This window comes from Rousettus aegyptiacus, unplaced genomic scaffold (assembly GCF_014176215.1).
Source record: "Rousettus aegyptiacus isolate mRouAeg1 unplaced genomic scaffold, mRouAeg1.p scaffold_m13_p_17, whole genome shotgun sequence".
Taxonomy (NCBI): Eukaryota; Metazoa; Chordata; class Mammalia; order Chiroptera; family Pteropodidae; genus Rousettus; species Rousettus aegyptiacus.
Window position 1 is genome coordinate 33,147,001 of NW_023416292.1, and position 27,753 is coordinate 33,174,753.

Genomic DNA, 27,753 nt, shown 5'->3' on the forward strand with positions numbered 1-27,753 from the left:
CACATGTCCCAATTCCAGTCAATGACAACTCTTATACTGGTATAAAATGCACCTGTGTCAAAGAGTTTACTCATCAATTAATGAGGAAGCCCTGAGACATTACAACCAATTCCGAAGAAAATGCAAAGAACCACGAGTCGAAAGGCAGATGAGAAATGCTGAAATAAATTTATAAACAGTTGCAAAGGTATAAGAACTGGCAAAATTGGTCAATATCCACAGGAATCAATTACATTCCAATTATGGAATAGTCAACAATTTGCATTTCTCAAGCACTATTAGTGCTTTTAAAATTAACTTCTACCTCTAAATCAGCGGTCCCCAGGCTTTTTGGAACCAGGGACCGGGGCTCCTGTGAGAATCTAATGCCCGATGGTCTGAGGTGGAGCTGAGGCGGTGATGCCGGCGCTGGGGAGCGGCTGCGAATACAGAGGAAGCTTCACTCACTGGCCCGCTGTTCACCTCCTGCTGTATGGTCTGGTCCCTAACAGGCCATGGGCTGGTATTGGTCTGCGAACTGGGGGTTGGGGACCCCTGCTCTCAAGAGTTGTAAAATAGCCTAGTCAAAGACAAATCAGGCAGAGGTAACCTGGGAGGATGAGCTCTCCAGGTCCTGGCTCCCACATACTTCCAAAGTCTCACACTTTTTCCTTACAAAGATAAAAATATGGGCACTGATCTCTGATGCCTTCTGCTCTAATCCTAAGACTAAATCAGCAGATAATAAAATCGAGGCTCAGATTGTGGGTGTCACTCTGGGAGCTGTCTCCTTCCCGCTGCCACCACCGGGGTCTGCCTCCTGCTCGTCCCCTTCCCTTAGCTCAACTCAGGGGCACGAGGACAAAGTACCTCTGTCCTCTCTGGACACCGGAGGCTCCTTCTGAAAAGGACTGAGTTTTCTGCCTCTTTCTCTTGTCCTGGTCCACAAGCAGGACCCTTGACATCCTGACTCCGTAGAGGTTCAGAACAAGGCTCCCGCTTTAACTATCTAGAAGAATCTAAATTAGGAGCATGGCCTGTGATAAGGGTTATTAGCAGAAACGCCTTTTCACCTACTTGTATGGCAGGGCAAACTACTAATTACTGATTATGCGCGCAGTTGCTTTCTGAAGCCCCAAGGTGCATGTCCACATCCCCAGCTCAGAATGTCTCCTGTCCCTCGGTTCCTTTTCTGCCTCTGAACCTCTCGTGCACATGGGGTCTCTGACTCTCTCTCTGTATGCGGGGTTCCCAGACGTATGTATGCAATTAAATTTGGCCATTTTCTCTTGTTAATCAGTCTCATGTCTATTTGATTATTAGACCAACTGAAAGAACCTCGGGGGTACAGAGAAGTTTCTTCCTCTCCTGCAACTTGAAGTCTGTAATGAATAGCACATAAGTCAAAACTGGCCTAATTATTAAAGGTACTTGTGTTAATAAACGCTTTACAATCCATGCAAGGAGCTAACACACTCAGAATAAAAATAAGAAAAAAGCCATTACTTCGAAATGCCTGGGCCCCTCGCTGGGCTGAGCTCTGTGAAGTCATTTTGGGTAATTATGGGTTAGAACCTGACACCCCAGCAAGACAACCAGCCTGGGCTCCCTCTGAGCTGGCTTCTCCTTCCCAGGGAAAGGCCGGGGAGGGGGAGGCGTCTCTGGCAAGAGGTAGGAAGAACGTGGACCTGAGTCGGGAGGGCCAGGGAAGAAAAGTGACATGGCTTGAGGGTGGAGAGCAAATGAGAAGGAAGAGAAGCTGGGGGCACACGGGGAGCCTCTGAGGCTGACCTCCTTTTAAAGGGGGCCGGTCGTCAGTGGAGAGGAAGGTGTATGGCTCCTTCGAGACTCCAGCCCCTTTACTACCTAACATTCCAGTTCGACTCCGTGGCAGATTAAATATGGCCACAAACTCTGTGCTCTTCCTCCCTTCGGGGGCAGACTCCGCTTCCCCGTCTGGGAGTCTAGCCTGTTCTGACCAGTGAAATGCGGCAGAAGGGATACTGTATGAATTTCAGAGCTTAGGTTTCACGACACTTGCAGCTTCTGCTTCCTTTCAGAAAATAGCCCCCAGCCTGCCAAATAAAAACAAAAAAGCAGATCTGGCCTTCTGAAGGATGAGCGGTGTGGGGACCCACTGGGACTCCCACCGTCGGTAAAGTGAAAAAAGCTAAGCTACGGAATCCACAGGAAGGACTCTTATCTGAACCTGCCCTACCTGACTGAAGCAGAGACTCATGAAAATACCATTACCTCTCCTCCCAGAGAGTCTTCTGTGAATTCAGATGCCATGGAAAAGGACTGCCTGTTTCTGTTGGCATCGAAAAGCCCAGCAGAACCTTCCACTTTCCCACTGAAGCCCGAATAAATCCCCGTCCTGGTGGTGGTGGTGGTGGTGGTGGTGGTGGTGGTGGTGGTGGTGGTGTGTGTGTGTGTGTGTGTGTGTGTGAGAGAGAGAGAGAGAGAGAGAGAGAGAGAGAGAGAGAGAGAACTTTATTACTGGGAGCACCTGTAACTTGGCTATTGTCCTGTTAGCCTGTATATTGTCAGTGAGTGCTCAGGCCCTCACTTACTGGACCCAACTCTTAGAATAGGAAGAGTTTTCCTCCCTAAAGAGCCTACATGGAAGAGAACAGGGGACCCCAATATACGGTGAGCCCTAAGGCTCCAGACATGTGGGCGAGGCCATCTTGGGTCTTCCAGCCCAGCTAAGCCCAGCCGGCAGCCGAGTACCCACACGGGAGCCCAGGCGAGCCCAGCAGAACTGCCTGGTCAACCCACAGAATTGTGAGAAATAATAAACATCTGTTGTTTTAAGTTTTGGGGTACTTTTTACATAGCATTAAGTAACAAATAAACTCAGTTTCCACTTCCTATACACAATCCTGCACCTTTTTCATTGTTTCCTGTTTGCGACACTCCCACCACAGCCCTGCCTCCTGACCAAGATTCTTTGCTTCCCCAAACTTTAGTCAGGCTCCTGAACCTTCTCTTAGGCCCATCTCGCACATCTTTGTCAAATCCGGTTCTTTCTAGAATGACCCTGCTACGTCGGTTTATCGAGAAGCTCCCCGCCCCTGGTACCTGATCACCCTTGATATCTGACCAGACCCCCCCATCCTCCACCATCTCCCAGGAGGTGTCTGACCACTCTGGCCTGCCTTCAGCCCCCTCACCCCTGACATCGACTCTTAGTGATTTCCCTCCACCGACCCCCGCCCTGCTCCTTGGCTATCCATTCCCACTTGCCCACGCTGAATCTGGAGTCGAACCTGACTGCAAAGCCCACTGGAGCCGTCCCCATTCCTGTCGAGACGGTCCTGAGTGGTCTGCCTTCCCATGCTCTAACAAGTGTCACTGGGTACTTTATTTTAACATTTCACACGTTTAACCATACTTACACCCGAGGCCGAGCCCAAAGAACCCCGCCTTTAAGCAGCAGCCCCCAACTCCCTCGTGAGAAGCGGTATTTTCTCTCCTCTAAACCTCCACAGCCCCTCCTCCTGACTTCCCTATCACCTCAGTGCCGTCCTGCCTTGCATTTCAGGTATTTATTGGTCACCCAATTCCTCACTGCATAATCCACTCCTGGAGGGTGGAGTCTCGATTCATTCGTAAGCACCTACTATGTGCCAGGCACAGTTCGAGTCATTGCAATGAATGATACAGGTGAGACCCTGTGCCCCTGCAGTGACATTTTCCTTTGGGAAGACAGACAATAGATACACAAATGAACAAGAAAGACAAATAGGCTCGAATACCACACCAAGCACTAGAACAATGTTGTTCTCTCGTGTGAGTAGGCAGATTCTTAAATTGGGGGGACAGGGGAGGCATCTCTGAGGTGACATTGCAGCCGAGATCTGAAAGTCAATGAAATGCCAACACGCACATTCAGAGTGAGAGCATTCCAGGCAAAGTGAACAGCTAGAGGAAAGGGACAGAAAGAAGGAAGGGGACTCTAACACCTTAAACTTACACAAATACATTTTAATTAAAAAAAAGGAGAAGAAAGAGGAGGAGGAGGAGGAAGGAAGGAGAATCTGGAAGAGAAGAGGGTTCTCTGAAGCTTCCAGGGCCCCCCGCAGGTGCTTTCGGAGCCCCACGCCGATCTGCCATTTTAAATTCTTTTCCTACTTCCCCACGACCCACAACTTATATAAACTTCAGGTCCCCCTGGTCCTGGGTCTGCCCGAGGGCTGGAGCATCGGGCAGCACAGCGGAAGAGGGTGTGTTTGGAGAAGGCGGCCAGGATCGGGCCTCAGAGTGCTCTGGGAGGAAGGCAGGCTGAAGCACTTGGACTCCAGTCTAAGTGTAATCTGGATCCACTAGAGAGCTGACAGCTGAAGTCACATTAAATTGATGGCGAGTTCTCCAGTTTGACTCTGACTGCTCCTTGGAGAATGGATTGCAGGGAGGCAAGAGTGCAGCAAGGAGAACGGTTAGGAGGTGGCCGGGAGAGACGATGGAGGCTCGGACTAGCGGGGAAGCACTGAAAATCCTGAGCGGTGGTCAGAAGTGAAATGAAAACCCACGGCCACACAGGGTCTTTCGCATGAATATTTACAAGGGCTTTATTTGCAGTTGCCAAAACTGGAAATGACCCAAATGTCCTTCAACTGGGGAATGGATAAACAAATCGTGGCCTATCCGTGCAAGAGACGACTACTCAGCAATAAACAGGAACAAATTACTGGTGTTTGCAATAACATGGATGAATTCCAGATGCATTATCTAAGCAAAAGCAGCCAGACTAAAAAGGCTTTACACTTTATGATTGTTTTTATATGACATCTTTGTGAAGGCAAACTATAGGGACGGAAACAGATGGGTGGTTGCTGGGGGTGGGGGTGAGAGGGGGCGTGGCTAAGAGACATGCGGGAAGCTTTCGGATGACTAGGACTGCTCTGGATCTTGACTGTGGTGCTGGTTTCATGATTATGTTTGTCAAAACCTGCAGTACTACACCCAAAACGGGTTAATTTCTCTGTGTACAAATTTTACCTGATAAATCAAATGGAAAAATATGGTCGCGTGTGGGGTCTATTCTGAATGTAGAGCAATAGGGCCTGATGATGAATTGGACCAGGACGAGGGATGACAATGACTCATCCCATGGCCTGAGCAAAATATGCCCACGGATTTCTGATACTCTTCCTTCATAAGGAGGAGACTGATTTTTCTCCCTTTAGGTTGTGGGCCAAACATCACAGCTCACTTCTATTGAACAGAATGTGGCAGAAGTGAGAGATAGTGTGTGACTTCAGAGATCAGGACAGAAAGAGCATCTTCCTCCCTCTCTCTCTGGGATCCCCTCACTGTGGGGGAAGCCAGCCGCCGTGCGGCGACGACATTCAATTCAGGCAGCCCTCTGGAGAGGTCTCCACGGACCAGGGACTGAGGTTTCCTGTCAACAGCCAGGAACCGCTGACTTGCCAGGAGAAAAAGGCAAGAAAAAGATAAGGGGCGTAGGTAGAAAGCAGGGGAGTGAGGAGTGAGGAACTTTAAGGGCCCGTGAAAAATTTTAACTGTCACATTTGGGATCCTCGGTTTGTCCTTTAGAAGCCTCCTTAACTAACAGCACCCAAAGCCTCAAACTCCCTACCAAAATCTATTCTCATCAACTCTGTTCACACAGGCAAGCTTGATGACAGGTTAAAGTGTTTGCCTTCTCAGGGGTATTTGCATTCTACCAAGAGCTATACATCTGAGAAGTACCATAGGAATTAGTCAAAGGAAAGTGAGAAGATTTCTTGAACTCCCACACTTGGTTGTTTGTCAATCGCCTACAGCACTGAGTGGTAAGGCTTTCTCCCTCACCCCGGGGGCTGGACCCCGGGAGCTGTCTTAGAGCCAGGGGGTGGCTGAGTAAAGCAGAGATGAAGGAAAGAAGATAGCAAGCTGCCATGGTGGAGGGAGTGGATCCATCTACAGGCTCTGAGATCAGAATGGAGCAACCTGGAGCTGACGGTGAAGGCAGGCGAGAGGCCTAAGCTGATGGAAGGATGGGCGGAGGGGTAAGAGGCAGGGGAAGTCGGCATTTCCTAAGAATGAGGATGAGAAACCATTTAGGCGTTCAGCTGGGCCTGGACTCAGGGAGTGGAAATGAGGCAGATGTGTCCCTCTCGGAAATCACTGTCTCCATATCCATCTTTGGTCCAGGCAGGGGAGAATACAGGGAGGCCTTAATTAACTGACACTGCCTTTCCTAAGACTAGACGCTCATGGTATTGTGCCTGGTGTGGCCCGTAAAGGAAACTTCAGAGGTCCAGGAAATGGGAGAAGGGGCTGTGGGGATGCGAGTGATGGGAGACCCTAGGCAATGCAGTTGTTTAGAGGACTCCCTACCAGGGCCAGGGCTACCTAGAGGCAAGGAGGCATGACATTCCAGGAGGCAAAAGAGGCACACAGTTTGAATGACCTCTAAATCGTACAGATGCTGAGCTGGACCCTGAGAGTGAGTGCCTCCTTAGGGCCTGTGCCCTAAGTGCCTCACCTGCAGCGCCTGGTCCCAACCGTGCTTCCTATACCAATTCCTCTTTGGCTCTAACCATGTCCTTAAAATGAACAGACGAGGATACAAGGAAGCCGCAAGGGTCTAGCCTCAGTTGCTGGACCGCTGCTGTGACCACGTTGAGTCTCTGACTCTGCTCCCTTTGGTCTGCTCTCTCAAACCTCATGTATCAGTTGGGATCTGTGCAGGATATTAATCACAGCTATCGTGTATTGAGCCCCTATTCTGTGATAGACAGCATGTAGTTGATATACAATATCTCCTTTAATTTTCCAAATAATTCATTTTACAAAAGAAAAAAGTCTCTGAAAAGTTAAGAAACTTGGCAAGAGGGTTTATGACATGGTCATGATTCGAATGCAGGGTTTTCTGACTCTAAATGGGTATTTTTGCAGGAAACAAACCACTCTCCACATTCTAAGCAGAAAGGCCCAGATTCGCTCACTTCTGTCAGCTCACCCTTCAGACTCTTCCCACTTCGCCCTCTGCCAATCAGGACCTCAGCTCCCAAGACATGATTTATAGGCACATCAACCATCTCTGCATTGACAGGACATCTCAGTTGAGTCTTCCCCAGCCTCCGGCTATCCAGAGTTTCTGGCGTGAGACCGAATACTTGGCAATTTGAGCCCCACTCCCAGCTATACTCATACAATTCCTCCACTCTCTCATGTCCTCTTACACGACCTCAAAAGCGTGGAAGCATTTTTACTGCTTATAATCAAGGACCGGGGAATATATCCTGAAATGCCCTGACCTGGCTTCCCATGACCTCACGAGTCCCTCAGCAGAGCCAGTTCACGTAGGGACAGGACGCAGAAGCCCTAGACCTGAAATGAGGGCTCCGGCCACTCCTCCCATCGCGCACTCCCGCGCCGCACAGATCCCCACCTTCGCCATGGGGTCGCCCATCTGGTGCTTCTCCTGGACCCCCCAGTTTGTGCCCTCCATCTAACTTCTGCATGAATACGATGAAACCGGAGCCCACCCTGACCTGGACTAACGCCCTGATGACCATTTAAACTGAAACCCCTTTTTAGCTTTGAATATTTCATGACAGGTGATCAGAGTAGAACCACCAGCATCATTTATTAATAGCTGATCACCCATCACGGGTATTAATATATTTTGCCACACGGTCAGCCAGAAGGATATTAGTTTCAAGGAACACATCTAATAATGGCAAGTGGCATTACCTGACCTCACTTTAACTTTTGACGGAACTTCCAGGGACTCCTCGTGAGGGCCTTTCCACCCCCATTCATGGGGAGGGAGGGCCATGATCGCATCCCAGACACGAGCAGACTGGCCTAGGATGCAGCTTTCTCTAGCAGAGACATTAATTTCTGACATCTGAATTGGAGCTCAACATGTGTAGCTGTTCAACAAGGGATTGAAAGGAAGTAAATAGGCTTAGTGGAATGCTTAGTTGTATTAGGGGGGATTTAGGTCGCCCAGAGAGAAGCTCACAGTAATCAGTTCTCGTCTCTCCTGCTGGAATGCTGATTTCATCCTGCGAGTCTCTCACACTGCTCCTTTGGGCTATGCTGTCAAACCCACTCAGCGGTAAGGGTTCCATACGAGGAACCGAAACCCCCCTGGTGTCCTAGGGATTCTGAGCAGAAAGGCATCTGGTATAGGACAGTCAAAGCCGCTGGGAAGGCTGGAGCAGTGGGGTAACTCCCTGGGTCCACAGGACTGAATGTTTTTGAGGCTGTCAGCCCAACCTTGACCTTTCCGTAGTTTGTCGTCATGCACGTATTAACTGACAGTTAAGAAAATGAAGAAACTATTAAACGTATATTCTGAGGCTAATATAAAACCTATTCTGCATTTTTTCATGAAATTCTGGCTTTTCAAGCATATTTTGTATCAACTTGAGATGCTGCAGCCCTAAATGAGTGTACCTTTTCACCCCAACTTTATTAGAATTGGGTATTTCCATCAAATATTTTTTCTAAGTTTTTTATAATTAAAAAAATTCTTTTAAATTTCTTTTTAAATCATCTTAGAAGACACCCTGCCCAAGAAAAGGAAGGAAATGTATTTTCTAATTAAATGCTATCACACTTGAAAAAATTTTCCCTTCCACTTGCATAATGATCTACTCTTTTAATTGTTGGCGAGTTATCTCCTATTTGTTGCTCGTCTATTGAGGGCCTATTTTAATCATAACTGTAAATGAAGTATTTATGCGGTGTGGATTTTCACCCTTTGAGATTTCTTAATAATTCAAGTATTATTTCATATGTTTTTCTAAACACGTCTTTTCTTTTTATGTCTTCCGCTAGTACAGGAGTCTAAGATATATAACTCCTACATAAATAACGTGACATTGATGACAGCTATCATGTATCGGGCCCCTCTTCTGTGCTAGACAGCAGGTTGTTGACATACAATATCTCCTTTAATTTTCCAAACAATTCATTTAACAAAAGAAAAAACAGTCTCTGAAAAGTTAAGCAACTTTGGACTTTTTCAAATGTATTTTCTGTTTCTAATGTAATATGGTTTTAATCTTTAATCTGTTAATACAATGAATTACATTGGTTGATTTTCAAATGTTAAACCAACCTGGTATTTTGTTATAAACCCCACTTGGTCACGATGGACGATCTTTTTTTATATATTATTGGATTTGATTTGCCAAATTTTTGTTAATATGCATTTGTTGGGTTTTGGTATCAGGGTACTTCTGGTTTCATAGAATATATCTTAGTATTCAATTTTCTGGAAGAGTTTGTGTGGAACATACTATTTCTTCCTTAAATGTTCAATAGAAGTCACAAGTGAAGCCATCTGAGCCTGGGATTTTCTTTGTGGGAAGGATTTTAACTATAAATCGAATTCACACGCCTACTGAGGTTATCTCTTTTTTTTGAGTGACTTTTGATACTTTGTCTTTCAAGAGATTTGTCTATTTTATTTAAGTTATCAAATGCACTGGTATAAAATTATTCATAATATTCTTATTATCCTTTTCATACCTGTAGGATTTCTGTAGTGATGTCCTCTCTCATTACTGACATTGGTAATTTATGTCTTAGCTCCTTTTTTTTTTTTTTTTTTCTGATAAGCCTGGAGGGAGATTTGCCCGTTTTACTCATCTTCTCACATTGGAGGATACTGAGCAGAGGAATGACATGGTATGAGGTACACGTAGCACTATCGCTCTGGGGACAGAATGAGGCAGAAGAAGAGAAGCAGCAGGGAGACCAATCAGGACGATGTTAAAATAATCCAGGGGAGAGACAAGGGTGGTTGAGGCTAGGCTGTTAGCAATGGAAATGTGAGTCCATATTCTGACGACGGAATAGATGGGATTTATCGATAGCAGGATGTAGGGAAGAAATCAAGTATTGCTCCAGATTTTTGACCGGAACAACTGGAAGAATTAAGTTGTCACTTACTGAGAAAAGAAGAAGAAAAGGCTTTTAGAAATGGGAAGATAAAGAGCTCAGCTTTTAGAAATGTCAAATCTGAGATGTCTGTTACATTTCCAAGGAGGCGGTTCAATATCCCATTTGGAGTTCAGAGAAGATTGAACTGGGGATATAAAATTCGGGAGTCATCAGCATATAAATGGCATCACAGTGTGGGTTCTTTGGGAAGCAGATTCTGAGACAGACTTTAGTGTTTATGATGTTTACTAGAGAATGCCCTTGGGATCAACGTCTCTGGAAGAATTATGGAGGGAACAGATGGGCAGATGGAGCTGGGCCAAGAATCAGCCCTCACAGCCTCAGCGGATTCCACGGGGAGCTACGGAGCTGAAAAGGCCTGTCAGAGTTGTCCTACGTGAGGCTGAAGTAGCAAGGCCTTGACACTCTTGCCTCAACCAGTTACTGGATATTGGTGGCTCTCTGCAGCCAAGGCGATCCCTGCAAGGACTGACAGCCGAAGGCTGTCCACTGGCAGTGCCTTAGTACCGGGGGGGCACATCAGTTTCCACCACTGGTAGTATTTACAACCGTAAGACTGGACGAGTTCATCGATCACTGGATGATGTAAAGAAGAGACACAGTGTCAGGGAGCAGGCTGCCATTAGGGACCGGGGGAATAAGAAGGAACCAGCAGAAGAGACTGGGAGGAGTCGCCAGTGAAGTAAAAGGCGAGTGAGTGTGAGATCCTGGAAGCCAAGTCAGGAAAGTATTCTCTTCCTCCTGCTCCTCCCCTCCCCCTCCCCCTCCTCCTCCTACTGGTTGTACCTCTCTGGGCCGTGGGTGCTGTGGGCAGTGTCCCCGGGCTAGGCCAGGGGCCGACAGAAGAGGCTCAGTTCCGTGTTTCTCTTTGGATGTTTTCTCTGCTCTTTGGCTGTACTAATTTCCAGTGGCTAATGTAGTAAATGGTTAAAGCTTATACTTTCCAATCAAAACTCACTTAATTCTAGCAAATAGTAAAGGGAGGAGGGAGAGGGAGGAAAAGAAAACAGGGACCGAGCTCACTCGGGTACCAAGCTTCTTTTCTGCAGAAAATCAAATTGCTTGACAGAGGAAAATGGCTTTTCCCCTTGGGATCGAACCAGGCTGGGGTTTTCCCTGTTCAGTAGCTACCCAGGAAACAGCAAAACACGAGCTTCAGCCAGTCTGTAGGCCAGATGATAGCACGGCACAGGGCGGAGGACATGAGCCTGACACACCTGGGTACACAACCTGGTGGTGACATTCCACTGTTGACTTTAAGCCGGTCACTCAACATCCTAAACCTGCCTTGTGATCCGTACAGAAGAAAGGAGAGCGGGGTCAATAACTTGCTTTGTAAAATGTGAAAAACAATTAGAGAAAAACGTATGTGAAGTATTCCTTGGTGGTAGGCACGCAGTGCATAGCTCTTGTTATGAGTCTCCGGGCTGTGGGCCGAGTGTGAGCACACACCTGTGTGTGAGTGTTTGGAGCAGAATATGTGCCCCGTGTCGGGGCAGGGAAGTGCCTGGTGCAGGCGGCTGGGCTGTGTGTCGCTGGAGCTCTGAGCGTCTGTGTGGCCGTGATCTCCCTGTAGGTTAAGACGTCAGTCCACATTCTCCATCCTGCTTGGAGAGGCCTCCAGACAAGCACGGGAGGAAATCTCAGAGGGGATTCCTCGAGGGTCATCGGGAAATGCGGGGTGCAGCACCCCTTCGACAGCTCTCAGGCCCCTTGCTGTGCCCCCTCAGTCCCTGGGGACTCGTGAAAAGACTTTAAAGGAGAAACATCAGACCAGAGATCTTACTTGCCCGTTCACATTTTTAAATCCTGACGACATAACCCTAAAGAACATGTCTCAGAATGTTAATTAGTCTCCAGAGAGGGACAGAGAAGAGCAGGAGAGAGACACAGAGCTGTGGAGTCAGCAAGCCGGCAGGGGAAGTGGGTGTATGTTTCCCTTTGCATCTGTGAAACAGCCTCAGAGCTGCGCATGCCAATAGAGGTGAAAACAACAAAGGAGAAATAATAAAGCGACATGAGCAGGAAGACGGCACCAAAGGAGGTGGGGGGTGCAACCGGCACTGTGAGGCGGAGCTATGACTGGGGGTGGCCGGCCAGGCTCTCTCCCTCCATCTTTCCTGCACCTGCCACCCCCAGTTACTTACATCGAACTCCCTACTCTAACACCCTAACGGGAAGTACAAAAACCAAATATTTGTTTAGTATTAGAAATACTGATAATTATCTCATTTAATTCTCACAATATCCACAGGAGGTAGGTGGGTGGGTAGGTAGGTAGGTACTCAGGTACTGTAACCTCTATTTATAGATGAGCAAACGAAGAATCAGAGCTCACACAGCTGTGGGTACTGAAGTCAGGACTGACACTCTGTCCTAGACCACACCGCTGTTCTCCCTTGGCCTTGAATGCTTGGCTTGTTGCTATCAAATTGATTCCACTATCATTTCATTCTGATTATCAAAGGCATACATGCTTGCTAGAAAACATAAAGAAGTACAGAAGCCTATGCAAAGAAAAAGATTTATTTGTGAAATATAGTAACTATTTTCTTTTCACATTTTCTGCATGATTTTGATAAGGGAAAACAGTGGAAACAATTTGATAGTAATAAGCCAAATTACCCTTCCTTCCAGCAGCTCCCTCCACTCTCCCCTGCCCTTATCTCTCTCAGCAGCCTCTTCGCGAATGTCGGCCAGAGAGAAATCACGCGCACTGTGCTGCAGAGTCTTGCCTATAAGATGCGCGGGCTCCTTCATCTCTTCTCACCCAGAACAGAGGCCTGTCCTTGAACTGCAGACGGCAAGGAGGGATGGAGCCACCAAAGTCTCAATGGAGAAGCTAGGGGAGAAGGGGCTCCCTAGAAAGGGGCGACTATTAGGCCCTGCTCTTAGGTACTTAAATACCACTTGAGGCGATGCAGGTAGGAGGAAATATGGACTAGAGGCAGCATGAGTGATATGGTACCAAGGACTGACCAGGCTACGATACACCACAGAGGACATCTCAGATAAGCTTGAGCCAAAGAGGGATTTTTTTTTTTTTTTTGGCTCATATATTCAAAAAGCCCAGAGGCACCCTCACGTCACACAAATCTGGATCAAGAACTCAAAGATGTCATCCTACATTTGTTCTCCCTCCATATCTCATCTCTGCGAATTTCCTTGGCACTCGCTTCATTCTCACATTGGCTGACCCCACGGAGGGACACAGTGCTGCGGACAGTTCTGGGTGTGTGTATATATATTTACTTTCAAATACAGAAATAGAGAACTACTAAATCTAACAGTCCAATGAAAGTCCTAAAATTGAGTCTCTTGGCTCCGACAGGTCTAACTTGAGTCGCGTGACCATCCTTGAACCAATCAATGCGGCCGAGGAGACACTTTATCGGTGAGGGATGCCTTCACCGGCCAACAACAGGAGACTCGGTAAGACGAAATGGGGTTCACGTTCCTTATATCAAAACATTATGGAAGGCGCAGCTACTGCTGACGAGCCAACGAACTGGCATGTCTGATCGTTCTCTGGCCTTCTCTTCATTATTGCAAGATGACTACTGCTGTTCTAAAAAAATCACAACCAGGTTCTAGGCAGGAAAAAGGATGTTATGGGCAGCAAATATCCCCCTCTGAGGGAAGCAAAACTTTTCCCAAAAGCACCCAGCAGACTCACTGGCTGTAACTGGGTCACAAGGCTACACCTTCAAGGGTGGCTGGGCAGCCAAGCATTTTGCTCTTCCAGACTCTCTAGCTGAGTTAGGCTGGGAAGAGGGGGGTGGGAGTGGGAACCGACAGAGCCGATCAATGGGGCCTGCCACAGGCGTGATGCTCTGATTGGCCAGACCTGGTTCACAAGTTCATTTGTGAAGCTGGAGTGGACTCTTCTCCCCCAGGACTAATGGACTGAGCACGACAGAGGAAAACTGGCTGCTATAAACATAAAAGGAGGAATGAATGCTACTCAGGCGAGAATAAAAGCTGTTATTATATACGTTTGAGGCAACTTAGGCTCTGGCCTCCCCAGAAGGGCACAGAATGTACTACTCCATGTCAGAAAGCAAAAGTTTCATGTACTTACCTCGGCATTATCTTAGGTGATATGTCAGGTCCCTTTCAATCTAAAAGGTAAAGTAATAATAGCTACAATGACATGAACACTCCTATTTATTTGATGATCATCCAATTAAAAACCTCTTTCTCACTCAAGAGTATCTGTTGGTGAGTTAAGAAATATTTGTTTTACTCAGATGATTGTCTTCAGATTAAGTGACAGATACTGAGAGTCCATGTTAAGTGCTTCTACATAGATTACTTTATGAAGCCCTTACCATGGCAATCCATTTACACATGAGGAAATGAAGGTTAAGTGACTTGTTCAAGGTCACTTAACCAATATATTCCAAGCGACACTTCCCCTTACTCAGAAAATCGTATTCTTCTCGCCATACCACAACTGCGGCACAGCTTCTCAGAACAGACTGGGCCCATTCCAATGAAACTAGGTCACTGGGGGCAGTTTCTGAGGATTCCAGAAACTTTCCTTTTCCCCTCGTAAAAGTGAATGAAGTGCCAATCGCCCCTGGACTGAAGGCTCTGAGCCTCTTCAAGGAGCAAACCTCCTGTCTTAACTAAATATGGTTATTTAGGAGCCTTGTGTGGGTTTTGTGACTTTTTCCAGCGGGATTCTTCAAAGGGTTCCAACTAGCCTAGTACCCTGAAGCCAAACACAAAACAAGTCTGCCTGCTGGTGAGAGCACTGGCCACCCAGGTCTCTGACAGTCCTCGGGCGGTGGTGCCCTCTACCGTGCGCAGAGTAGGGCGAGCTGGCTTCCTGCCGGCACCGGAGACAGCAATGGGTGCGGGGAGGGCCCCTCTGCTTCCTACATGAGGAGTTCTAGAACCCGGTACGAGCCTAACTGTCCAGACCATCCAGAGTATAGTTTTCAAACTCCTCCCTCGGCAGAAACACAGGTCTCTAAATAGAGCTTCTCCTGCCATTGTTATACACTAAGTATGAACTTCTTTTTAACATGTGCTTGACTAGGAAGATGTTAATCTCTTTTTAAAAATCCAGATTGTAAAATTGTATAGGTGAGCAGGTAACAATGGCATGCTTGATAAAACGCTCGATAAAATGCAAGACAAGGTTCACAGAAATAGAGCAAATTGTCTTCACATTGCATTGATCACCTGTACAGTAATCAGTGAACACTTACATACAGACTCTTAGAATTGATTGCTTGTTGGAGTGAGTTATGTCTAACTATTACATATATGAAAAGGAACCTGAACTCTTATTAGATATACTTTGATTCCAATTTGAAAAGAAAAATCTCTATTACATTTCCTTCAAGCTTTGGAATTAATTTAATTGAAAGGTGACCTTAACTACAATGTGAACTATTTAAAAACCTGCCACCATTTGTGACTACTTATCTTGATCAATCAGCAATCATTTCGATACTTTGCAAACAAAGTAAAAATAGGAATAATTATGCAACATTCCAATTTCAAAATCTCCTAGCTCTACTAATCAAAAGTTTGCTGATAAATCACTGACTTTAATATTAATAAGTTAATGTTACAAATTATAACCTATAAAATACATTCGTGCAAATTTTCTTGAAAAGAAAAAATACTACTAATAAATAATGAACTGTCATTAATGATATGTATGCTGGAGGATTTAGAGGAAAGTGCATTAATATTTGCAATTTCCTTTGAAACTCATCAATAACAAGATGTATTAGTGGATGGATAGAAAGACAGATGATAAAGTAAGTATAATATAATGTTAATAGTAGAATCAAGGTGTCAGACGTGCAGGTGTTCAAGGTAAAACTTTCAACTTTGCTGCATATTAGAAATTTTTCATAATAATTTTAAAAAACATCATTACAAAAACTATAGATAAGACAGACTGGGAAAACTATTCTTAACACACGCATCTAAAAAATACACAAAGAACTCCTTCAAATCAACAATAAAAAGATAAATAACATTATTTTTTTTAATGGGTAAAAGGGACAGATACTTCACATATGAATATGCATGAATATTAAATAAGCACATGAAAATAAACTAAACATCATTAGTCATCAAGAAAATGTAAATTAAAATTAGAGACCATTTCCTACTCACCAGAATGGCCAAAGTAAAAGAAGTCTAACAACATTAAATGTTAGCAAGATTATGGAATAACTGCAACTCTCAGAAACTCCTGATTAAAAAAAAAACACCACTGCTTTCGAGAACTCAGTAGTTTCTAATGAACTTAAACATACTTTCACCCTGTGACTTAAAGATTCCTCTTTTAGGTCTCTACCAAAGAGAACTAAAAGCATGTGTCCACACAGAGACTGGTACACAAATCATGGTAGCTGTGTTAACTATAAAAGTCCCAAACTGGAAACAATCTAAAAGTACATCAACAGAACAGTGGGTTAAAAAGAAATGTGGTATGGTCCATAAAAGAAATCATCGATAAGCTGAACTTCACTAAAATTAAAAACTCGTGCTCTGCAAAAGACAATTACCAAGAGAATTAGAAGACAAGCCACAGACTGGGAGAAAATATTTGCTAAAGACACATCTGACAAAGGAATGTTATCCAAAATACAGAAAAAACATCTGAGAACTCAACAATAGAAAACAACCTGATTAAAAAGTGGGCCAAAGACCTGAACGTACACCTCACCACAGAAGATACATAAATGGCAAAAAACAACACGAAAAAAATGTTCCACGTCGTATGTCATATGGTAAAATAGGGTTAAGAACACTTTCCTATTTCTTACTTAAGAAAAATGTCGAAAGAATAATTAAATGAGGGGAGGGAAAGGCACTAGGCAACTGAATTTGTCAGGGAAAATACAAGAGAAACTTATTTTGCCAGATAAAACACTTGAGTAATGTATTCAGCACAAGTAATGAATTTCCAATTCTGAATTTATATAATCCACCCCCCTCTTCTTTAATGGTGTTTCTCATCCTCATCTCTAATTTCTGAGGTTAAAACTTGCTTGAAATCTTCCTGAGTTTTCAAATAACTGTAAGGTTATTCTTTAAAAAAGAAATGTGAAGTAATGGGGATTTGTAAGATAAAGTAAAACGCCACTAGAGGGCACTGTATCCTCTTTGGTTTACAGTAAAGATTTCTGAGCAAAACTTACTTTTTACCTTAAAGATTGTGGATCATTCGGTGAAGCCCAGAGAGCTCTTTATTCACCTGATCAAACTCTTTCAGCCTCTCTGGGTTTCAGCTTCCACATCTGCAAAATGAGAGGGCTTGGCTTTGTAATTTTCAAGCTCCCGTCAACTCTAAAATTCCTCTTATACTGCCATAAAACTAGGATGGCGTCTGGAAAATAGTAAGGATCATACCTGCTTTAGTTTATTACCTTCTCCAGCTCACTCAAACTGGTTTCTCTTCCACCTTCCGTATTTCTAGTTTTCCAGCTGACCTTTCCCTCTTAATCACACTTTATTGACAACTTGGAATAACACGATACATAAACACTCTCAGAGCACTTTTGAAGTTTTACCCATCCTTTTCTCTTTTGATTCTCACAACAAAGCAGACTTGTAGGTATTATCTCCAATGTACCTGGTGAGGAAACTGAGGTCCTGAAGAATTTGGTGAACTGTCTATAGTAACACAGCCAGTTAGTTAGAGGACCTGACCTTCCAACTCCAAAGCGTACACTCTCCAATCAAATTCCCTGTCAGTGAGAAGATACGGGTTTTGTGGGACCTGAAGTATCCACATTTATGCTGGCAGTATTTGTTTTCTATCACTGCCATAACAAAACATTGCAAAATTAGTGGCTTAAAACAATACAAATATGTTATCTTACAGTTCTGTAGGCTAAGAGTCCAACATACGCCTCACTGGGCTAAAATCAAGGTGTCAAGAGGACTACGTTCCCTGGCTCTAGGCAAGAGTGGGTTTCTGTGCCTTTCCCAGCTTCTCAAGGCCACCTGCATTCCTGGGCTGGCGTCTGCTTTCCCCCAACTTCAAAGCCAGCAACAGCGCATCAAGTCCTTCCCACACGGCATCCCTCACCTCTCGGCCTCCCTCTTCCTCTTTTGAGGACTCTTAATTACACTGGGACCAGACAATCCGGATAATCTCCCTATTTTAAGGTCAGTTGACTAGCAAATTTAATTCCATTTGCAACCTTAATTCCCTTTTGTCACATTCACGGGGTTCTGAGGGTTAGAACGTGGACATGGCGGAGCCGGGGGCATCTGTTCTGACCACCACGCCAGTCCTCTTTAAGAATATGAAGTTACAATCAGAGAATTAGATATGATCCTATGAATACAGAGAGTAGGCTTTACTAAATTCATAGAAAATTTGTTTATCCATATTTACTTGGTTTTATTTGTTGATCTAAATTCATGTAGCATAAATTCAGCAATTTTAAAGTATACATTTCAGTGGTATTTAGTACATTCACAATGCCGTGCAACTACCACCTACATCAAGTTCCAAATCATTTTCAGAAAACTCCGTACCCATTAAGCAGGCACTTCCTTTATCCTGGCTCCTGGCGACCACCACTCTGCATTCTGTCTATGGATTTACCAATGCTGGGTATTTCATAAAACGGAATCATATGATTTGAGACCATGTGTATCTGGCTACTTTCACGTAACACAGTATTTTCAAGCTCATCCATGTTGCAGCCTGTATCAATACCTCGTTCTTTTTTATGGCTGAATAATAGTCCATTGTATGGATATACCACCTTCAATTATCCGTAGGATTGTTTCTAACTTTTCACTGTTGTGAATAGTGCTGCTATGAACATTCCTGTGCACGTATTTGTTTGAATATGTGTTTTCAATTCTTTGTATATATACTTAGAATTAGAATTGCTGGGTAATATGGTAATTCTATATTTAACTTATCGAGGAACTGCCAAAGTTTTCCACAGTGGTTGTACCGTTTTATACTCCCACTAGCTATGTACTAGGTTTCAAATTTCTCCACGTACTTGCAAATCCTTGTTATTTTCCTTAAAAAAAATTATTATGATAGCCATCCTACTGGGCCGTGAAGTGGCATTTTGCGGTTTTGATTTGCATTTCTCTAATAACTAATAATGTTGAGCATCCTTATTTCTGGGCTCTCTATTCTGTTCCATTGATCTATATGCCTGTTTTTATGCCAATATCATGTCATTTGGATTACTATAGCCTTGTGGTATAGTTTGCTATCAGGTAGCATGATACATCCAACTTTGGTCTTTCTAGAGATTGCTGGGGTGATTTGGGGTCTTTTATGGTTCCATACAAATTTTAGGATTTTTTGTTCTAATTCTGTGAAAATGCCACTGGTATTTTGATAGGGATTGCACTGAATCTACAGATGTCTTTGAGTAGTATAAATATTGTCACGATGTTAATTCTTATCAACTTTTCCTTCTTTGCTTCTCTTTTGCTACACTTTGCTCTTTATCAGTATTGTTTTGACTATTCGGGGTCCCATGCAATTCCATATGAATTTGGAGTTCAGCTTTTCCACTTTTTCAAAAAGAGCCATTGTTATAAACAGAATTATTGTCATAGTTTCCTTTTCTCTTTGTTTTTAACAAATACTTGTTCAGCACTGGCTATACGCTGGGCTCTATTTCAGTGCCTCACGAACTCTAATCCCCCCGCCCCCTCCCAAACCCTAATTAGGTCTGTTGCTTCGGGGACACTGGGCGGTCTGGACACATCTCACTGCTGCTTTATTAGCCTTCTTTGAGACATTTCCTGGGAATCAGTTTATTCTACCTCTTCCCACTGCCATTCCATCGTTTTAGGCCATTATAAATTCACACTTGAACCTGTCTCCCTCACTCAGCGTGCTCCCCTGAATGCTGCTGCCACCCCACCCCACAGCACCACGATTCCAAATCCCAACCACAACCGCCTGAAGCGCCTTCCCCATCATCTCTGCATTTCCAAAGGTAAAAAGCAATTACTGCTCATAAACAGTACTTGGCCAGAGATTCGTTTTTTTACCCTGAAAACAAGTTTTATTTAAATACATTACATAACAGTAAAACTGAAAGGGAAAATAAAACGCAAAAATCAGCTTGGTACTTCACATGGCATCGGGCAGCTGTTGCTAGCAAGTTGCAAGCTCTGTAGTTAGTTACATGACTGAAATCTGTTCCCTTGTCAAAAGTTCAGCTCTGATAGAAGGATGGCCTCACACCCTGGTGTTTGGACATCAATTAGCTAAGACATGTGTGGTCAAAAAGTTCTCGGTGGCGAGCCAGATGTCCTATCACCTCACTAGCGGGAAGGTGGCTACTTGAAGTTCTGCCCACCTGGTCACATTAGAGACACCAAGGGCTCTTTGACTACGACAGGTGCTTCTAGTGGCACAGCTGCCGTTGCTGCCTTACCCCATCCTCTCCCCTCTCAGCTTCATGGAAGGCTGTTCAGGCGGTGACATTCTCTTGGGGCAGGGAACTCTCTAGAGGAAAAGCGGAGGAACTTCTGGCCAGGCATAGCCGTCTGTGATCCTGGGGCTCTGGGCTCGGCCGAAACATGACGTTATTGCTTTGTTTCAGAGTGAACCCCGCAGGTGCCTACTACCTGACTTCCGTTTAAACGAGGGACTTCAAGACTAGACAGCATGGCTCTTTTTCAGTTCACTGCATGAAGGAGTTACATCAGCCCAAGTTAAAAGCAGACATCAAATGTTTACGTTATACAAGCCGTGAGGGTTTTAAACTTATGACAAGGAACAGAAGGGAAATTCTATTCATTGCAAGGAAATCCTCGGTTAAGCTTCAATGAACCAAAATGCACTTAACACCCACAAACCTTCAGCTGGTCATTCTTGGCCAGTTCAGTCTCCGTGAGGACCTGGCATTTGTTCTTGCGCTGGTCACTAAGCTGAATTACATCTCCATATTCTGGATGCTCAGTTACAGTACCATTGCAGGCAAATTTCTTCTTAAACACCTTCATAGTTTCTTTCTATCCTAACCATCAGCCATCCCTTGGACAGCAGTAAGAGTCTTCCTGCCATTTCTCTGTTGAATTCTTATATGGATATAAATAATCCTCAGTTCCAGCAAGAAGGTCATCACTCTTACTTGCGTCAGCAAATGGGTCAAAAGAGTGGAGGTCTTGATTACGAACATACGACATGATTTTTCTTCCCTCCGTGCAAAGGGCCTGTGGAAGCCAGTGGCAGAGCAGACGGGCAGGGGGATGGAGCACTGGGAAGCGAGGTGGCTCAAGGGGGCGGCTGCTGAGTCCTCTGTGGTGGCTCCGTGACTGGGCTGGCCGTGGATTCTATCTATCGTCTAACAAGCTGAACTGTCACTGAAAAGTCTGCTGTGACACAGAGGCAGAGGGGGTGACAGACAAGCACATGGGACCTCTCAGGATCTGGGCCCCCAAACCCCGCTCCTCCTCAACTTCAAGTTCCTCATTTGCAACACAGAAACTTTAAGAGCAACCTCAACAGGGTCATTGTGAGAATTAGGGGTGGAATTGCTAGCATGCAGCAAAATGGTGGCCGATTTGTACGCCAGTGTCCCCAAAGAACTGGTAAGGTCTTGGAAGGCAGGACCCTTGACTTTTACTCTTTTGGTATTTCTTAAAAGTCAAGATTCTTTAATCACTTTAACAGATACACTTTGGTATCTGGACTTGCTCAAGAACCTACCACGGCTCTTATGACAACAATCTGACCCTCGAGTTTGACTTCAAATGTGGCCACTGCTGGCTGTGTGACCTCTGGAGGGCTGCTGAACATGAGCCTCAGGTCCCTTATTTGTAAAATGTTAATAGTACTTTACAGGGTCGCGAGGATACAGGTGAAGTGCTTAGCGCATAATCAGCCCCCCCACCACCCCCCCAAACTGCTAGCTATTATTATATCCTGCCCCAGACATTCCGTGTCCATAAAAACTTGGCGCCTCTACATCCTCATTTCGCCACGTGTCCAAATTACACACCTGGCCCCTCAGTCTTGACACCTGAATTGCTCTTCTTTGCCGACCTCTGAGTTTAACAATACGCACCGAAGACCACAGCCGAGTTCCCTCATTCCTCTCAATCAAACTACCAAAGACGCCTGTGAGGTCGGTTCCGTTCTGTTCCAGGTGCTGAGAACCGGAAACTGGCGTGAAATTTGAGCGACTTCCCTGAAGTCACTAAACTCCAGGAACGCCGACCAGAGCGCGCACCGCGCTCCCAACCGCCGGCCGCTCGGCCTCTCCCCGGGTAGGTGTCCCCGAGTCCATTCGAAGCCCGCCCAGTCCCCCCACTTCCAGGCGCTTCCCCGCTCCTCCCGGCGCGCGTTGCGCTCTCACCTGGGCCAGGTCCCTTGGGGCGTGGCACATTCGTCCGTGCCGGCTTTTTCCTTTCCTCCGTCAGCAAGCGAGCGTGAGGCGACCTCGGTGTCCCGCGTCCCTGCGGGGTTGCTGGGGAGCCCGCGGCGGGGGCGGGAGGCAGCGGGCGGGCTGTGCGGGGACCCGCGCGGTCTGAGCGCGTCCCCGAGCGCGCGCTCCGGCCCGCGGGGCGCTGCCGAGAGCTTCCGGGGCCTCCGGCGGCGCGGCCGCGGCCGGGGGCGGGGGCGGGGCACGTCGTGGGGGCGGCCTGGCGCCCACCCCGGCGCCGCGCGCCGTCGCGTCACGCACACGCTCGGCGCCCCGAGCCGCGCGCCGCGGTGCGGCTCGCTGGGTAAGAGCCGGGGGCGCTCGGCGTGGGCCCCACGGGGCGCTGGCGGCCTCGGCGGGTCGCCGGCCGCCGGGGCGTGCGGAGACCTTGGTCTCCTGGGCAGGGCGGCCCGGCAGGGGCAGCGTGGCCGCGGAGCAGGGAACCGCTCGTGAAGCCGGTGCGGGCAGGTGGCGCGAGGAAGGGAATGAAGTGGTGACCCGGATGCCAACGTGTCACTCAAATATTTGAATTGCATTTACTCTACGATATGCCTTGCATAACTGAGCTAGTAATTGGGAGATAAGTCTGGGACACACAGCAAAGGAAAGCTAACTTCAGTCCCCACATTAAGCCAGGGATTTAAAGAAACAGTACTGCATTTATCGAAAAGGATTTTGATGCACAGTTTAAGTAGCGGTTGAGTTTTTAACTTTAAGCCTATAAAAATCGGGGGCAATACTATGACTCAGACTTTTTCTACTCTGTTCAGAGAACGAATAACAAAAGGAAGGTCCTGTTGAATTTACGCTGCTCCTCCCTCCCCACCGAATGGAGGCTGGGAGTGGGCGATGATTGTTGGAACATTCATTTCCATTGGCTTCTCTTGTGCATTTGGCACATCTACTTCTGTATTTTACAAAGAAATTGAAGTAGTATTTAATGCCAGCACCAGTGAAGTGTCACGGGTATCTTCCATCATATTTGCTGTCACGTATGGTGCAGGTGAGTACCCCTGAAATCCCACTCTTTTAAATTTTAATAGGCTTTCCTCGGGAAAGCTAAAATTCTGAAATTAAACAAAGGGCCATTTATTTATTATTCTTTTGGTTGCTAAAGAGAATTATCTTGTTACATTATAAATCTAGTATTCGTTGCATAAAGAGACTTTGTCTATAATTATTTGATAACAGTCCATTTAATGATCTACTAGTTATAATAGTCTCTCTCAGATAATGATTTTGACCTCTTTCCATTCAGTTTCTTGGTCTAGTTAATTAATAACAAATATATTTCTGACATTTACTATAGTATGTGATTCTTTTTTTCCCTCCTCCCCAGGTCTTGGGCTTGCCTTCAACTTAAATCCAACTCTGACCATGATTGGCAAGTATTTCCACAAGAGGTGGCCATTGGCCAATGGACTGGCCATGGCAGGCAGCCCTGTGTCCCTCTCTACCCTGGCCCCCCTCGATCAGGCTCTCTTTGATACTTTTGGCTGGAGAGGAAGCTTCCTAATTCTTGGAGGGATCCTACTAAACTGCTGTGTGGCCAGGGCCCTGATGTGACCGATAGAGCCCTCGCTGTCCACTGCAGGGAAAGACAGGTCTAAAGAAACACCTTCAGGAAGCTGGAAAAGCTGATGCAAAAAAAGATGCAGGTGATGTGGATACAGAATTTAATGGCAGAAACCCCAAAGAGGAGAAACAGTCAGTTTTGCAAAGAGTTAACAAATTACTGGACTTTTCCCTGTTTACCCACAGAGGCTTTGTGCTATACCTCTCTAGGAATGTGGTAATGTCTTTTGGGCTGACTACACCTTTGGTCTTTCTTAGTAGTTACGCCAAGAGTCAGCATTACTCTAGTGAGAAGGCTGCCTTCCTTCTTTCCATTCTGGCTTTCGTTGACATGGTGGCCAGACCCTCTATGGGACTCGTAGCCAACACAAAGTGGATAAGACCTCGAGTTCAGTATTTTTTTGCTGCTTCTGTTATTGCAAATGGAGTATGTCATCTGCTAGCGCCTTTGTCCTCCAGCTATGTTGGCTTCTGTATTTATGCGGGATTCTTTGGGTTTGCGTTTGGGTGGCTCAGTTCGGTACTGTTTGAAACACTGATGGACCTCGTTGGACCCCAGAAGTTCTCTAGCGCTGTGGGATTGGTGACCATCGTGGAATGCTGTCCTGTCCTCCTGGGGCCACCACTTTTAGGTATAGTATGTCTCCCTGCCCATGGTTCTGTTAACATAAAACAGGCACAGGAGATTGGGAAGGGGACAGGAAGCAGAGGTCAGCGAGCCTCCTGCCACTTCTGTCCCGTCGGCGCTGGCACAGTGCGGCACAGCACGGTCGCTCGAGGGCACAGCTGAATGAAACCAAACCAAACCATCATGCTGAGAGCGGAGTCAAAACAATTACCTTATTAAAATAATTTTTTTCTGATCAGAAAACTAACATGTTTATTGTAAAAAATATATATATATTATACTCCACCTTTAAAATACTGTGAGTTCATTTTAATTGTGCGATTTTTCTCAGTAGTAAATATTTTAAAATAACAACAATAGCTACCAGGTGAGAACTCACAGTGAACCAGGGACTGGCCTGAGGATTTTACATGTCCTGCCATGTCTTACAAACCTGTGAGGTAGGACTGTTACTGTCCTCACTTTATAAATAAACGGAGCCATCTAAAAGAGAAATAACTTGGCCTCCGGTGGGTGAATGACCAGTGTCTGTCAGGCTCCTAGGCTCCATTCCACCACGAGACACTAACAAGACCATACCACTCAAAGTTCACCAGGGCGATGCCACTCCAGTTGGCCTCCGGACCCATGGGCCTGGGGACACCTCCAGCTCACCATCGGCCTCTTTGTGATTCCGAACTGACCACAGAAGTGTTTGTACAGACACTGCCAATCTGGGCTGGCAAACCCTGGTCCAACCATGGGAGGTACTGATGTGGTACCCAGAAAGCTGGGCTCTCTCTCAGCAGCTTCTCGGCTCCACACGTCCCATCTGGGTCCGCCCCAGCCTTGGGGACAGTTGCCGGGAACTTGAGCTGCTTTGCTTCTCAGGAATGGGCACACACCTTGGGAACCACTTGAGGAAGTTTGAACAAAAGTGACTTGATCTGGATGGTTAGGTGCTTATGGGATGGCTGGGTGGGGAGGGAGGAGGGGAAGCCGAGCCTCTGAACGCTCTGCTCCCTCAGCCTGGGCAGGAAGGGAAGGTGGGCATCTGGAGGTTGTCACTGGCACTCCTGACACTGGACGTGCCGACATGGCTGTGACCCGGGGACAGCAGGGCCTCCACTGCTGCGGCCCGGGCGGGGCACGCACGCCGGACGCTGCTGCAGGAGCCGCGCGGCTGCCTGACCCCGTCTGCAGCGGGAAGCCGGCCTCGGGCTCCCCCCGCCTTCCAGATGCACTAAGCCTGGGTCACGACACGCACCGCCACTCTCGCAGGAGTCAGTTTGGGAGATGCAGCTCGAGCTCTCCGCCTTGCCTCCTCTGTAGGACAGGACACGGGCAGGAACGGCCCCTGGGGGCAGGTGGGCCCCGTGACCACGACCGCGTTTGTGCCTGGAGAGCGCCCCCACCGCTCCGGGCACGCGGCACGCGCTCAGCGAAGGGCCCCCCGCGAACCTCGCAGTGGCTGCGGCTCCCTGCCTGCCGCAGGCCTGCGCCCGGCTAGGCCCTAGGAGATACGGCAGCGGGCGGCAGGGCCTCCCCCGGAGAAGTGACGGGACTCCAGGGGAGCGTGAAGAGGAATCCCACAGCAAAGTGGTCCGTGTAGAAGTGCATCCTACGAGCCCGTGGAGCTCAGAGGGCAGAGAGGGCCCTCTAGGCCAGTCTTGGGGTGGCAGAAACACACCTGGCAGGGCAGGGTGGAGACAACGAACTCCGGGCACTCAGCCTGGGGTGGTGCCTGCCCATGGCCTCCCTGCCTCTGGACAGAGTTCTAGAAAGCCCCTTCCCTCCATCAATTTTATAGCCTGCGTGTGATTCAATTATTCAATGTTTATAAGCATTTACAATGTACCAGAAACCAGGGAGCCTTCCCCCACAGTTACATCCAAGAGAGAAATTTTTGGCTGGACCACTGTAGAAGCTCTACAGCTGGGTCAGAGGATGAGGGGAGGAGGGATGGGAAAAGCTGTGGACGACTTCTCTGCGCTCCGGCCATTTCTCCTCCCCAGAGCTGAAGGGCCATCCAGCCACGGGAAAGCCCCTGGCATACAGGGTCAGAGACTCGCCAGGTGCCTGGCTCTGTACTCCTACCCTCGCTGCCATGCCCAGCACACACACACAAACCACACTGCACAATCACAACACAAACCACCCCACGCAGGCAGCCCTGACATGCATAGCATGAATTCCTCAGAGCCGGAAAGTGGGTTGTCTCTCTAGTGGCCACAGGGATTTCACACTGATCTTCAGGGTTGGACCACAGGAGAAACCTGGGGAGAGGGGCTAGCCTGTGGGCAGACTAGGTCAGGGCTCCTTTCCCCACAGCCTTTCCTTCCGGTCTTTCCTGGCCGGATGAGGCCGTGTGGGGCGCCCTCGTGTGGGCAAGGCCGGCCCTGCAGCCTCTGCAGGCTGCACTCCCTAAAAGCTCACTACAACATCATAGCTTTCCTCCCCCCGCCCCCTCCCAGCACTGAAGCCACTTCTTTTTAAAAAGTGGAAGAAAACAATACAAATTCCCAAGCATTCTGATCTCCATCATCATTAACAGAGTATTAATTAATTGCTTACCCACAGAAAACTTGATTACCATGGAAATTTTTAAGAGACAAAGGAAACATGAGTTTAAATTTTAATTAGAGCCCCTACATGTGGCAATGGATGTGAACTGGTTTCTCTCGGATCTACCTGTTGGCCACTACAGCGAGTGCCTCTGATCCCTGGGCAGTCTCCTGCTCCCCTCACCTGCCCAATCAGAGGAGGCAAGGAAGAGGAGCTTGGACGGGGCAGACACTCCGCCTCTGGTCACCGCCTCTCTGGGAGCCGCTCTAGTGCAGGGGTTCAGAAACACAGGACAGAGTCCACTGCCCCAAATCTAAACGTCACCACAGGAATAGTGGTAGATGCTGTGACACGATGCAGCCCGGACCCCACCTCCAGGAAAGCAGGACGCACTCCCTGGCCCCTGGGATTGCTACCAGCAGGCAGCCTCGGCGGCCAGCTCCTTCCGGATTGCCCTGACTCACACTGCCCCCTCCCAGCTAGCCCGCACCCAGTGCCGATCAGCTTGGGGGGAGGCGCTCACACTTCGCTTTGGGTCGGCTCTGAGGTCATTTCGGCTCCTCTGCTCCCAGCAGGGCCCGCCAGGTACCTGGCTCTGTACTCCCTGTAGTGCCGCTCACCTTCCCCTGGCCAAGCCTGCCGTTGTCCCCTTCCACAGGCCGTAATCCCAAGAGAACTCCCTGATGCATG

At 47.1% G+C, this 27,753-nt stretch overlaps 1 protein-coding gene and 1 pseudogene across 1 annotated transcript; one reads left to right on the plus strand and one right to left on the minus strand.

Moving 5' to 3' along the window:
* LOC118612912 overlaps window positions 1–22,044 on the minus strand; it is a 41,486-nt pseudogene extending 19,442 nt beyond the window's left edge.
* Window positions 22,045–22,050: 6 nt separating this feature from the next.
* Window positions 22,051–25,865, plus strand: LOC107499817 (monocarboxylate transporter 1-like). Its single transcript, XM_016124338.2, is given in 4 exon segments — window positions 22,051–22,161; window positions 23,087–23,319; window positions 23,656–23,933; window positions 23,935–25,865. Coding segments are annotated over 3 exon segments (1,179 nt in total). The 5' UTR covers window positions 22,051–22,161; window positions 23,087–23,165; the 3' UTR covers window positions 24,682–25,865.
* Window positions 25,866–27,753: the final 1,888 nt, after the last annotated feature.